Source organism: Callospermophilus lateralis, chromosome 2, assembly GCF_048772815.1.
Source record: "Callospermophilus lateralis isolate mCalLat2 chromosome 2, mCalLat2.hap1, whole genome shotgun sequence".
Lineage (NCBI taxonomy): Eukaryota > Metazoa > Chordata > Mammalia > Rodentia > Sciuridae > Callospermophilus > Callospermophilus lateralis.
Genome location: NC_135306.1, coordinates 148,667,900 through 148,680,710, shown reverse-complemented (window position 1 = coordinate 148,680,710; position 12,811 = coordinate 148,667,900). Strand labels below are relative to the sequence as shown.

At 54.7% G+C, this 12,811-nt stretch overlaps 1 protein-coding gene across 3 annotated transcripts in view; it reads right to left on the bottom strand.

Annotated features, from left to right (window-relative positions):
• Positions 1-12,811, bottom strand: part of Gdpd5 (glycerophosphodiester phosphodiesterase domain containing 5) — an 80,986-nt gene that overhangs the window by 29,853 nt on the left and 38,322 nt on the right. For all 3 annotated transcript variants that reach the window (XM_076846626.2, XM_076846628.2, XM_076846627.2), the window contains exon 3: positions 8,971-9,145. In XM_076846626.2, the coding sequence (XP_076702741.2) occupies positions 8,971-9,087 (117 nt within the window). In that variant the 5' untranslated portion in view covers positions 9,088-9,145. The remainder of the gene's footprint in view (positions 1-8,970; positions 9,146-12,811) is intronic.

Genomic DNA, 12,811 nt, shown 5'->3' with positions numbered 1-12,811 from the left:
AGCAGCCCTGAACTGCTTCCCTCAAACCTGCCCTTACCTCGGGACCCCATCTGGCCATCTCAGGCCCAGCATGGCTTCACCCTTCCCTTTCTCTGGGTTGTACCCTGGGTCCAAACTCTGCTCTTTCCTGCCCTCCTGGAGCATCCTGCTCTGGCTCTTGGTACCTACCAACTTGACCCTACACAACATCATTGTGGAAAAGGCACGACTTCTGAAGGCCAGGCTCTGCCACACGTGTCACATGGCAGAGCCCTCTGAGCCTTGGATTTTTTTACCTATAAAATGGGTATCATAACTGCTGCCATAGAGGGGTGCTGTTAAATGAGCTGATGTACTTCAACTGGCATACAGCATGCGCATACTAAAGGTCACTTCACTGAAGTTTGGGCTCCTTTGGGGCAGGGATGCCTGGAATGTCTCACGCTGGAGCACAAGGGGGCACTCAGATATGGTGGGAATAACTGAAGAAGGGACTGTGCCTCAGGGATGCTCAGGGCCACTGAAGGACAAGGCCATCATTCAAGCCAGGGGCCCAGGGAGGCAAGGGCAGGAACTCCCATGACACAAGCCTCCTCTCCTTCCTTTCAGCGCCCTGGCAGCAGCCAGGGAGCAGGACAAAGGCTGAGCCAGGCACAGCTGACCTAGCCGGAGCCGCCCCCTCATGGGGTCAGCCGCCCCCTCATGGGGTCAGCAACTCCTCAGCTCACCCAGGCTACAGCGGGAGTGTGCTGGAGGTGGCTGCATATGGGGCAGCCAGAAGAAGCCCGGCTTGGTCGGGAGAAAACCCTGGGTGTAGGTGGGTAGGATGCTGTAGCCCTGCTCCGAGGGACGAGGCTGAGGCCCAGTGGCTGTTAGAGAATCCCAGAGGCCTGACTCCCAGAGGCTGCAGCATTTAGTCCAAATCACTGGCTCACCTCCTCCCATTCTTGCCCTGACCCTCCAGGAGATGAGACCCTCCATCAGGATCCTGGCCATAGTGGACCAGTTTATAGAAAGCCACTGCTCCTCCACCCTGCCTCCTGCTGATAGTCACATCCTCTCCTCACCCCTCCCCATCTCTGTCCCTCCCACTCCTGAGTCCTCTGCATAATAATAAGCAAAAGGAGATTATCAGCAGCAAGGCTCACAGAGTCACGGAGCTCAACTCAACTGCAGTGGCAGACCCCAATCCAAGCAGGAAATGTGGGCTCTGTTGCCAGGGAGGGACAGCCCTTCCACTGTTGGCTGCCATTCACTATGGGCTCCTGCCTGCTTCGTACCACTACCACTGCCCCAGGCCAGGATGCCCACAGCTGCCCTGCTGCTGCTGGGGACACTATAGGAGATACAGCACCTCCCCCAAGCCCCAAACAGAACCCAGAGCCTGAACTCTGTAGTCCGGACAGAGCCAGGACAGGAGCTGCCAAGGCCACCCTGGCAACATCACAGACTCTCAGAATCAAGACACTCAGAGCCAACGCTGTCCTGCTCAATGCTGTTCCCCTGCCTGTACCCTCCCCAGGCCAGAGGCGCTCTCTCTGGGGATGGGGGCTCAGCCTATTCCTGCTCCAGTAGCTCCAGGGACAGAGCTCCTTTGGGGGACAGCCTTGTCCTCTGACCAAAAGCTCTTACTTCTACGACTCCCAGCCTGACAGGGAAAGGGGGACTTGGTAGCCAAGCAACACTGGGTTTGAATCCAGGGCTGGCCACTGCTGAATGACCTTGGAGAAGATGTTCACCTTCTCTGAGCCTCAGCTTCCTGCTCGGGGAACTGGGACAGCAGCCATGGTGTGTTGTGCAGAGCTGTGAGGCATTGGGCCCTCGGCCAGGCAGGGGGATCATTTCCCTTCCCTCCTCCCTGCCCTGAGTGGAGCTGAAACCTGCCAGCTCCTGAGGGTCCCTGATACTACAGAGAACAAATCCAGCCAAAAGGGCAAGAAATCCTTGGGTCAAATGGCCAAGGCATGGGGGACTATAACGCAGAGCTGGACTTTAGTCTGGGCCCTTCTCCCCACTGGCTGCGTGGCTGTGGGCCAAGCACTCAGCACCTCAGACCTCAGCTTCCTCCTCTGTTCACAGTGATGACATCACCACCACCTCACAGGAGGCGGCTGGGCCCAGCTATTACAGATGTAAGCCGCGCATCGCCAGATCCACCATGGTTCCTATAATTATCATTTGGCGTCTGACAGCCCTTTAATTATGTGAAGACAGTGATCGAGTCTTCTCCCTCCCCCTGCCTGAGCTCCACCAAAGTTTTCTCCTGCTGCTGAGGACAGCAAGCCTGGTCACCTGCCCCCAGCAGGGGTGGGCGCCAGGGGCAGCCAGAGCAGGTCAGGCCAGTACTGAGGAAGGAAGAAGAGGCCCTAGCCGGTGGCCTGGCTGTGCCTGTCCCAGGCTGCGCCCTTGCCTGCAGAGGACAGAGCCCACAGGACCTCTTCATGGCACTGTGGGTTGGCATTCCCCATCTCTTCCTCCCTGAAGGTCTGCAAAAGTAGGTTATAAAATTGAGGAAACTGAGGCCCAGAGAGGGGAAGCAACTGGCCCAAGGTCAAAAGGGGCAAATGCAATGGGTACAGCCAAAATTCCCCCCCCCCCCCGGGTCTAGGTGCCTCCACCATCCCCAACTGTCTCAAAGCAAGGAGGAGCAGCAGGCCATGTAATTATCCTTGTCTGGCCACAGAGGAAATAAGTTCAGAGGGTCAGGGCCTTGCCCAAGGTCACACTGCAAGTCACAGTCAGTGCCAGGGGGACCCTGGAATTTCAGAGTTTCAGAGTTAGACAAGATTTCAGGAGATTTCGTCATCTTGCCTCTTCCCCAGAAGGTCCAACGAAGAAATGAAAAAGCAGATCTGAAAGTAGAACAGCCTAGAAACATGGACACAGGATGAGTATGTCAGTAAATCAGTGCAGAAATGGCAGAGAATTCAGCAGACTGTGTTGGGGACATATGAACCTGCACTTGGTGAAAAATCCAAGTTGACCCCTACCTCATGCCAAAGCTCAGCGCCCGCCATCTTCTCCCACACTCTCCACTTACCCCAAATGCATGGAGCCCTCTCTGCACCAGCCTGATGGGCTTCGGCTACTTGGAGATAAATTAGGCCACTCTGAACAACCTGCAGTGGTGACTGAGCAGAAAACAGGTGACTCCAATCCTGGGGATAAGTTTAGAGTGGGAAAAGTAAGGCTGCTAAGGGGTGCAGAGGCTCCCTTTAATTCTTTTGGTACTGGGGACTGAAACTCAGGAGTGCTCTACCATGAGCTACATCCCCAGTTCTTTTTATTTTTGTTATTATTATTTCTTTCCCAATTTTGAGACAGGGTCTCACTAAGTTACCCTGGCTGGCCTAGAACTTGTGGCCCTCTTGCCTCAGCCTCCTGAATCACTGGGATTATAGGCGTGCGATGATGCTCCAGGCAAAAAATACACTTTAATCCATCTGGAATTTATCTTGGTGTGAGGTAAGAGGCAGGGATCTAATTTTACTTTCGTCACATGGATGCTTCAGCTGTCCCTACACCACCATGACACTTGGGATAACAGCCATTTCCCACAGGGTAAATTCGAGGAGGTCTTCAGATTGTGTCTAGGTTTCCCTCTCTGTCCTGAGGACCTGCCCCTGCGAGCTGGCTCTGCCTGGTTCAGCTCCCTCTCCCTCTGCTGAGCCAGCCCCCAGGGCCTCCCCAGTGGTCCCAGCTCCCAGCAGTGCTGAGGGACTGGGAGATAGAGCTCATGGGGTGCCAACACCCGAGTCTGCCCACATGCAGGCCAAATCTGGGGCACCCCGGCTCCTGCCACTGTCAGGCTATTTCACACTCACCAAATTCCAAATGCAGGAATGGACACAAGGGAAAGGCCTGGAAGATGCTGGCTGGGTAGGTGCGGGGAGCTCCTGGGAGGGGAAAAGGGCAGGCTCTGGCAGGACTGCCCTGGCCCTGACCCAGGAGATTTGGGGGAGGGGGCAGCCCAGGCAGGTTTGAGATATATTGCAGCATCAGGGCCAAGCTGGGAAAGGGATTATTAGAATCCCCACCCCCCAGCCAGCTCCTGGCAGCCTAAGAAGCTGGATTTATTTCCCGGGGCTACAGAATGCCAGGCAATTAGGCCTCTGTCTGCCCTGGCTTCTGCTGGGGGGCATTCAGAGCAACTCACCAAGCAGGAGCACGAAGCCAGGCCCAGCCAGGAGCTCTGGTCCCTCCCCACCCATCCCTTGGGTGGCATCAGCCCCCGGGAGATATGCACAGGCACAGAAGAACCAGGAAGGGGCTTCAAGGGAGGACCCTCCAAAGAGCTTCAGAGGGCCCTGCCCTGGTCCAGGGTGGAGGCTGCAGCCCCTGTGACACCCACCCATTCTCCCTAAAGCACATTCACAGAGGGTCACCCACGAGCCGCTTCCCCTGGGAGTGGCGAAGCCATGACAGGGGCTGCCAGTACTGTTCTGAGAGGAGCTAAGTGGGATGTGGGGTTCCAAAGCCCAGTGACAGCATAGCTTTATTGCAGCCACAAGCTCTCAGCTCCCAGTGAAGTATCAACCTCATTTTCTCCTTCTTATTGCAATCCTGCACCACTGCTACCACCCCATTTCCATGGGGGAGTAAAACCCAGAGCTCCTCCTTCACCCCTGCTGGGTCCCTTTCTCTACAGCACCAGAAAAGAGAATGACACCCCTCGAAAGTTTGTAGGGAGGGTGGGTCATTCCCAAGGTTGGAAGATGGTCTCTTCTTACCCAAGAACAAAGGCACAGCCACATCAGTCATCTAATGGGACCCCCAGGGCCTGGATTTGTACCACTGGATTTTAACCTGCAAGCAAGGTGAAGCCCAGGAGTGTCTAGCCCTTGCCTGGATGGGTCCCAGGTAGAGGCAGGGTGGAGATCAGGCTCAGCTCCCTCGGCCAGCAGCACCTAGTTATATCTGGCTAAATCCAACCACGTGCTAGAGCCCACCTCCAGATGGCTTCCCTGCCAAGCTGCCCGGGTTCCTGAGTGCATCCTCACCCAGGACACACCCACAGGGCTGGGAGCTGGTGGCCAGCTGGGAAACTCCTCTCCTCCTCCCTCTTGACCACCTCTAGTACCCAACCCCAGCTCTAAAGGTGACCCTGGAAGTTCCACCACTGAGGCGGCAACCTCCATTGCCAACCACAGCCAGGGGCCTGGGAAGCAGGTCAGGAGTGCATCGTGCACCTGTCCACACAGGTGTGCCTGCCTCCTCCAGATCACCAACACCAGAGGACTCTCTGGGCCTCTCCCACCCGAGATAGCAGCACAGCCCTGAGCAGCTTCTCGTTTGTTGTCATCCCATCGTCTGTCCTTCTTTCTAGTCATTCCCTGGGCAAACCAGGAGGGAGCAGGCCCAGGCCCTGCCCTCATAACAACCCTGCAGGACACAGAGAATCGGTCCTCAAGGCCAGCACAGGCCCAGGGTGCTGTGCGAGCCCAGGGGAGGGAGAAGGGAAGGAGGGGAGGGAGGGGAAGGAGAGCTGGCTTGATTTTGGTGGAGGGGGTGGGGGGCATGTACCAGGAGTCAAGAGGCCCAGAGGAGACCTGAGCGCATTCCAGGCAGTGGGAGGGGCACGAACCAAGACATGGCGCTGTTATCTGGGAATAGGAAAAGGCTGATGGCTAGGTGGAGGGGTGGACTCCTCTGCAGGGCAGGAGGGGCCCCTCACAGCCCACCATGGGGGGGGGCATGGGCGGGGGAGGGTCACTTCCACTCATTGGCAGCCCCCCCCCCCCTCCCAGGCACAGCATGGGAGGAAACTCTGGAAATGGCTGCAATGGGGGGCTAGGGGGGATGGGAGTCATGCTCAGAGGTCTCCTTCTCTCAATCTCTTGATCACACCATCTATAGGACTCTGGGTCCCTCCCCTTGCCTATTCCCTCAAGCACCCCCCCACCAGGCCCCAGCCCACTCTCACTCACTGGCCCTAGCAGCACCCTCTGGGTTCATGCACAGTGGTCCTCGGTGCCCCGCTAGGCTGAAGTACAGGGTGCTCGGCAAGGCACCGGACACACCCCACTCTGGTGAGGGGGGCTCACTAAGCTGCAGTTCAGCCAACTCTCCTGGGTTCACCAATGGTCACCTGGGTGGTCTGGCTGTGTCAGTTCACATCTGCTCCCTGACAGTCTGAGGGCTCCAGGAGGGAGGGGGAACCAGGTCTGATGCACCTATCAGACTCCAGAGCAGGTACCAGCTCTGTTCATTGACTAAGTGACCAGCGCACCCCAGACAAACCTATTTGTTGTGGAATAGGGCAGGGGACACAGGCCAGGGGTCTAAGCAGAGGTTAGCGCAGGCTGTGCCTTTCATCCTACAGCCCTGTCTGTAAGATGGAAGGGATCAATTGAGGTCATAACAGCCATCAAAGGGCACGTGTACTGTTGAGGTGCAAGAGAGCTGACAACTGTAATCTGTTCTTTCAGAGTCTCTGGCTGGGAAGTTCCTCCAGATATCTGACCTATATCCCTGCCACTGCAGGGAAGCTGGTTTTGCCACTGTGCTGACTCCCGCAGACACAGTCTTCAGGGGGCCCAGTGGGGACAGCCTGAGAACAGTCTTCTGTCCTATCACGTCCCTAATTGGTAGTATTAGAGTAATGAGTCACAGACAACAACCAATTAATTATCCTCAGTTATAAAAAGCTTCGCTTCCCCTTCCTGGCTGTCAGTGAGCCGGCCTCCTGCTGCCAAGGCTGCTCCATGCTCTCTGCGCAGGGGGCAGGAGAGGAGGTCACTTCACCTCTGAGGTCCCCCATTTCCTGTTTCTGTATTTGTCCAGTGTGTGTCCTGGGAAGGGGCAGCATGAGCAGAACTTGAAGAGGAGGGACAGCGGGGCCTGGGGCCGGTGGGAAGGATGCAGAGGGCTCCACCCCGGCTCCACTGGGCACCCCTGCACGATGCAGGGTCCCAGCCCGGCAGCAGAGGACACTCCCCGCATGTCCCAGTGCTCCTCAGGCAACTCCTCGCTCCCCTGCTATTCCCCATCCTCTTTATTTGGGGTGGCCAGTGGGGGAAACCAGGGATTGAACTCAGGAGCACTCAGCCACTGAGCCGCATCCCCAGCCCTGTTCTGTATTTCATTTAGGGACAGGGTCTCACTGAGTTGTTTAGGGCCTGGCGTTGCTGAGGCTGGCTTTGAACTTACAATCCTCCTGCCTCAGCCTCCCAAGCTGCTGGGATTACAGGGGTGCACCACTGCCCAGCTCCCCCGTCCTCTACTTCCCTTGAGCCTTCACTCAGACACACCTCCTCAAGGCACTGGGCTCCCCAGGAGGGGAAGGTGCATGGTGCTCATAGAGGCTCTTCAGGCAGTTCTCCTCTCCCTTCCCGGCACTTCCCAGATCACAGAGGCCTCTATACGTTCAGCAAAAGTTATGGAGCCCCTACTCTACACCTCCTGTCACTGTGCCAGCCTGGCCTGGGCTTCCTGTGGCTCCTTCAGCCTTGGCCCTGTCCCTGGAGCCCCAGAGCCTGCCCCCCTCCACCTCCCACCAGCAGCCTCGAGCCCCTTCCTCCACCCAGAACCCTGTGCCAGCCACATCCGAGACCCACCACGTTCTGACTCCAGATAGGCTGGCCTGGGCCACCAAGGGGCACACCGTGTCCTGGGAGAGCACCTCCCTCCAGGACTGCGCTGGTGGCCAAGGGGCTTGGCGCTCAGCCGTCCTCTGCCTCTGGGTTGCCCCGGCTGTCCTTCCACCCCCATCCCCATAGCTGTTGGATCAACCCCCGGAGCCAGTGCTGGGCTCTTCCTGGCAGTGGGGCTGGGGGACTCTGGTCCAGTCATTCCCTCCCTGGCTTGTTTCACAGGCCTGCTGAGAGGAACGGAGACCATGTGTGTCAGCACAGCGCTGCCCCAGAGCCAGTTACTCCCCATCCCTCATCTCACATTGCTGGCCATGAGCAGGGTGTTGTCACCTCTAGTTCCCAGGTGAGGCAGCTCATGGGGGAAAGGCCTCCTAGGCTGGGGCCTGGAGGCGGGGCCGGGGGCTCCGGTCCCAGGACTGCCAGGGGCCTGCTGTGAGGCCCTGAACAGGCCTCAGCCTCTCTGTTGACTTGGTCTGGCCACGTTGTCTTCTCTGTCCTGGGAATGGGGACATGGGCCAGGAACCTGGCCTAGGGGCTACTCTGGGGGTCCCTTGCTTTTCATGGATTGGGAGTTATGAACCCAGACTCCTGTCTCAGTGTCCCTTACCAGCATAAGCAGAAGAGGGCAGACGGGCAGACAAGATAGCCTGACCTCTGCCTCCAGACAGCCCGCTGACTTGGCCTCCAACCTGGGCGGCAGCCTGCCTAGGCACTGAGGCTTGCCTGGGGCTGCCTGAATTACCAGGCTGGCTTCTTTGTTCAGACAAGCAGGAGGGAGGAGGAGAGCTGTTCTCTAGGCAGCAAAGCTTTTAGATAAACACCACACAGGAACTTCAGAGAAGAAACCAGATCCACCCGCTGATAGCGCCCCAGGGACAGGAGTGAGGGGTCTAGCCTGGGAAGCCTGGCTCTGAGGGGGCCTTCTTTATCTGGCTCAGCACCTGCTGCCAGATCTATCAGGCCAGGGGCTCAGGTGACTGGGCCCTGGTGCCAGACCCCGGCCCTGCCAGCTCCCAGGCTCCAGAATGGCTGGGCCCACCTCCTCAGCCTCCTGCCACTGCCCACATCTAGACCTGCCAGGGCTCGAAGCTGGGAACTTTTTCTCTTGGGATGACCTTACCCTCTGTAGACCCTTCCTTCCCAGACCTCGGGAGCAGCCCAGCCCCCATGCCATCAGAGGAAAGTTAACAATTAGACACATCAGGACAGCTGAGCACCTGCTGGTCCACTTGGACAGGTGGGTTCAGGAATTACTACAAGCCCAATTCACAGAGGAAGAAACAAACCCAGAAAGGTCATAGACCTGTCCAGAGCCCCCCAGGAGAGAGACAGCGAACGCCCCGTCTCCCTGGGTCCTGGGCTGGCTAGGTCCCTCTCATGGCGTCCCAGGGTGGCTCACCGGTGTGGTGTCATCATGAGAGCGCTGGTAGCGCTTCCAGCGGCAGCCGTAGATGCCGGTGAGGCAGGAGAGGCACAGCTGGGGCTCGTAGTACTGCAGTGGCTGGTGTCTCACCATGCTCGTGCCCGCCGCCCTGGTGCCCAGCCCTCAAGCACCCATGGAGGCCCCGGCGGTCCTGTGGGAGGAAGCACAGGGCTGTGAGGCCGGGCCGAGGAGATGGGCTCAACACTGGAAGCGTCATCGTAGCCGAGGTGAGGGGGGTGGGCAGCCTCTGGTCAAGCCCTGAAGTGGGTCCTGTCCACCTGGAGTCAGGTCTCCAAACCTGTCCCTGCCATCCACTCATGACCTCATCCTGCCTCCTCCTTCTCCTGCCAACCCCTCCCGTGTCCTGCACCCCTGCCCAGCATGCTGCTCTTTCCTCTGCCTGGGAGGCTCTGCCCTTAGAAACCTGCAAACCCGTGTGGCTTCCTCTTTCCCTTCCTCTCTAAAGGTTTTGGTCAAATGTCTTCTTTTAATGAGACTTCCCCAGATGACTTACTACAGAACTGGAACCTCTTCCTGTATTCCCTAAGCTCCCTCCCACATTCTCAGTTTTACTTTCTCAATCATGTTTTGTTTTTTTTTGTACCAGGGATTGAACTCAGGGCTGCTTTACCACTGAGCCCCGTCCCAGCCCTCTTTACTTTTTAAATTTTAAAACACTAAGTTGCTTAGGGCCTGGCTAAGTTGCTGAGGCTAGCCTCAAACTTACAATCCTCCTGCATCAGCCTCCCTCATAGGGGCTGGGGTGACAGACATGCACCACCGGAGCAACCATATTCTTAAATTTCCTTGCTTATTTTGTTTCTTGTCTGCCTACCCCATTATAAGTTTCGCGAACGCAGGATTTGTGTCTCTTTTATTCCCTGCTCTAGCCCCCGTAACTGGAACTGTGCCTAGCAATAGTAGACTTTCAAAATAAACACTCTCAAATACATTATCATAACAGCTGACATGCACTGAGCACTAAAATACAGCAGGCCCTGTGTACATCCACTGTTCCACCTGGTTGTCATAATAAGCTGAAGTGGCAGGTAGTGTCCTAAACCCATTTGACAGTTGAACAGATGAGGCTCAGAGAGAAAAAGGGGAATGCCTGGCCTGCAGTCACACCTGGGTATGGTGGATGTAGGAATCTGCTCTAGTGCCCCAAGGTGTTCATTCTCCAGGCCCAGGGGCCCAGCCTGGCGGAGCCTGTGGGAGGCTGGTGGAGCAATGGAATGTTTTTTTGTTTTGTTTTGTTTTGGTACTGGGGATTGAACCCAGGGCACTTAACCACTGAGCCATATCCCCAGCCCTTTTTTGTACTTTATTTAGAGACAACAGAGTCTCACTGAATTGCTTAGGGCCTTGCTAAGTTGCTGAGGCTGGCCTTGAACTCTCAATCCTCCTGCCTCAACCTCCCAAGCAGCTGGGATTCCAGGTGTGCACCACTGTGCCCCGCAATGGCAAATATCTTGAGAGCTGAACTGCTACTGCCCCAGTCTGCTTGGCACCCTGGGGATACCTGAAGGGGTCTTGGCTTCTGGAGGCCAATGTTGGTCAAGTGTAACCAGTGAAATTGGTTTGAGGCACCTCATCCCAAGTCTCAACCATCATGTGGCAGTTGTTATTGACAGTTCCACCCCTGGTCTGGAGACTTCAGAATTCCAAGCCATATATTCTGATCCAGGCCCTGTCTTAGGCCAGGGAGACAGTGGGTAGAGGACAGGCCCGGTGGCTATTCAGGGCCCTTCCAGGACCCGTGAGGGTCTCCTGTTCCAGGAGGCTGCCCTGTGTTAGCGCAGTCAGCAATCCTAAGAAGGAAGTATCATTGCTGTTTTTTTTTTTTTAATATTTATTTTTTAGTTATAGGTGGACACAACATATTTTATTTTTCTGTGGTGCTGAGGATGCACCCAGTGTCTCACACATGCCAGGCGGGTGCTCTACCTCAGAGCCACAGCCAGCCCTCATCACTGTTTCTTTACTGAGATAGAATTCACATGCTGTAAGAGCCACCCTTTCACACTGTACAAGTCTGTATTGGTCACCTTCAATTTTTCCTATAGTCACAAAATTGTGCAACCATCCCACCACCCAATTCCAAAACACTTCCTTCATCGCCATCAAGCCGCATACCTATTAGTAGTCAGGTCCCCCTACTTACCCCAGCTCACCTCTGGACCCTGTAACTACTTTGTCTCCATGAACTTGCCTATTCTGGAGACTTCAGACAGATTCATGTAACATGTGACCTTTCATGTGTGGCTCACTTCGTGTGATGTTTTCAAGGTTCATCCAGGTTGTAGCATGGGTAACGACGTCATTCCTTTTTATGGCTGAATAATATTCAAATGTATGGATATTCCAAATTTTGTTATTCTTTTTTAATATTCATTTTTTGTTGTAGTTGGACACAATACCTTTATTTCACTTATTTATTTTTATGTGGTGCTGAGGATCGAACCCAGGGTCCCGCACGTGCGAGGCAAGCGCTCTACCGCTGAGCCACAACCTCAGCCCACATTTTGTTATTCTTTTTTAATCAGTAGATGGACAACTTGGTTTGTCACTGCTTTTTGGTTGCTATAAATAACACTGCCATGAATGTGGTTTTGTGTAGATATATGTTCTCATTTCTCTTTAGAAATAGATTAGGGATAGATTAGCTGGGTCCTGGGTCAGATGATAAATCTTAGGTTTAACTTTTTTTTTTTGTACTGGGGATTGAACTCCAGGGTGTTTTACCTCTGAGCTACATCCCCAGTGCTTTTTTTAAAAATTTGATATATAATTTAAGTTGCTGAGGCTGGCCTTAAACTGAAAATCCTCCTGACTGAGCCTCCTGAGTCACTGGAATTGTAGGCGTGCATCTGTGTGTCTGGCTTACATTTAACATTTTGAGGAAGTGCCAAACTACTCTTCATAGTGGCACCACCAGTTTATGTTCCCAAAATATTATCATTGCCATCCTCATTTTACAGATGAGAAATCTGAAGCACAGAAAGATTTAGCTACTTACCAAAGGTCACACAGCAGAGCTCAGAACTCACACCCAGGCAGTCTGGCTACAAGGGCCTTTCATTAAGCCTAGGGTTAGCAAACTAACCCAGAGGCCACCAAACCCCACCTGCTGCCTTGTTTTATACAGCTCAAAAGCTAAGAATGTTTTATTTTTAATTATTTTTAAAATATTGTTTTAGTTGTAGGTAGACACAATATCTTTATTCATTTATTTTTATGTGGTGCTGAGGATCCAACCCAGTGTCTCACACGTGCTAGGCTCCACCACTGAGCCATATCCCCAGCCCCCTAAGAATGCTTTTCACATTTTTAAATAGTTGGGGAACAAAATCAAAACAAGAATATCTTGTGAGACATGAAAATTAGATGAAAGTCAAATTTCAGTGTCCATAAATAAAGCTCTATTGGACACAGCCACACTCAGTCATTTATGGATTATTGTCTGTGGCTGCTTTAACTATAACTGCAGAGTTAAGTTGTTGCCACAGAGACCATATGGCCGGCAAAGCCCAAAATACTCACTGTCTGGCCCTTCGGAGGGAACATTTGCAGACTCCTGCACCAGGCTCCACTGCTTCTGGGCCAGCGTTGTAAGTGCCACAGGCGGCAGGCATGCGGTGGGGGAGAGAGGGGCTGTGGGCACTTGCCGTGTGCAGGAAGGGTCAGGGCCTGCTTCCTGAGGAAGGGCCGAGCTGAGGCCGTAAGAAGACCTCCTAAGATGCCTGTCTCCAAATGCCTGCCGCCAGGTGCCCCTTGGGGAACACTGGTCTTTGGGCCTACTCACAACTTCTTCCTC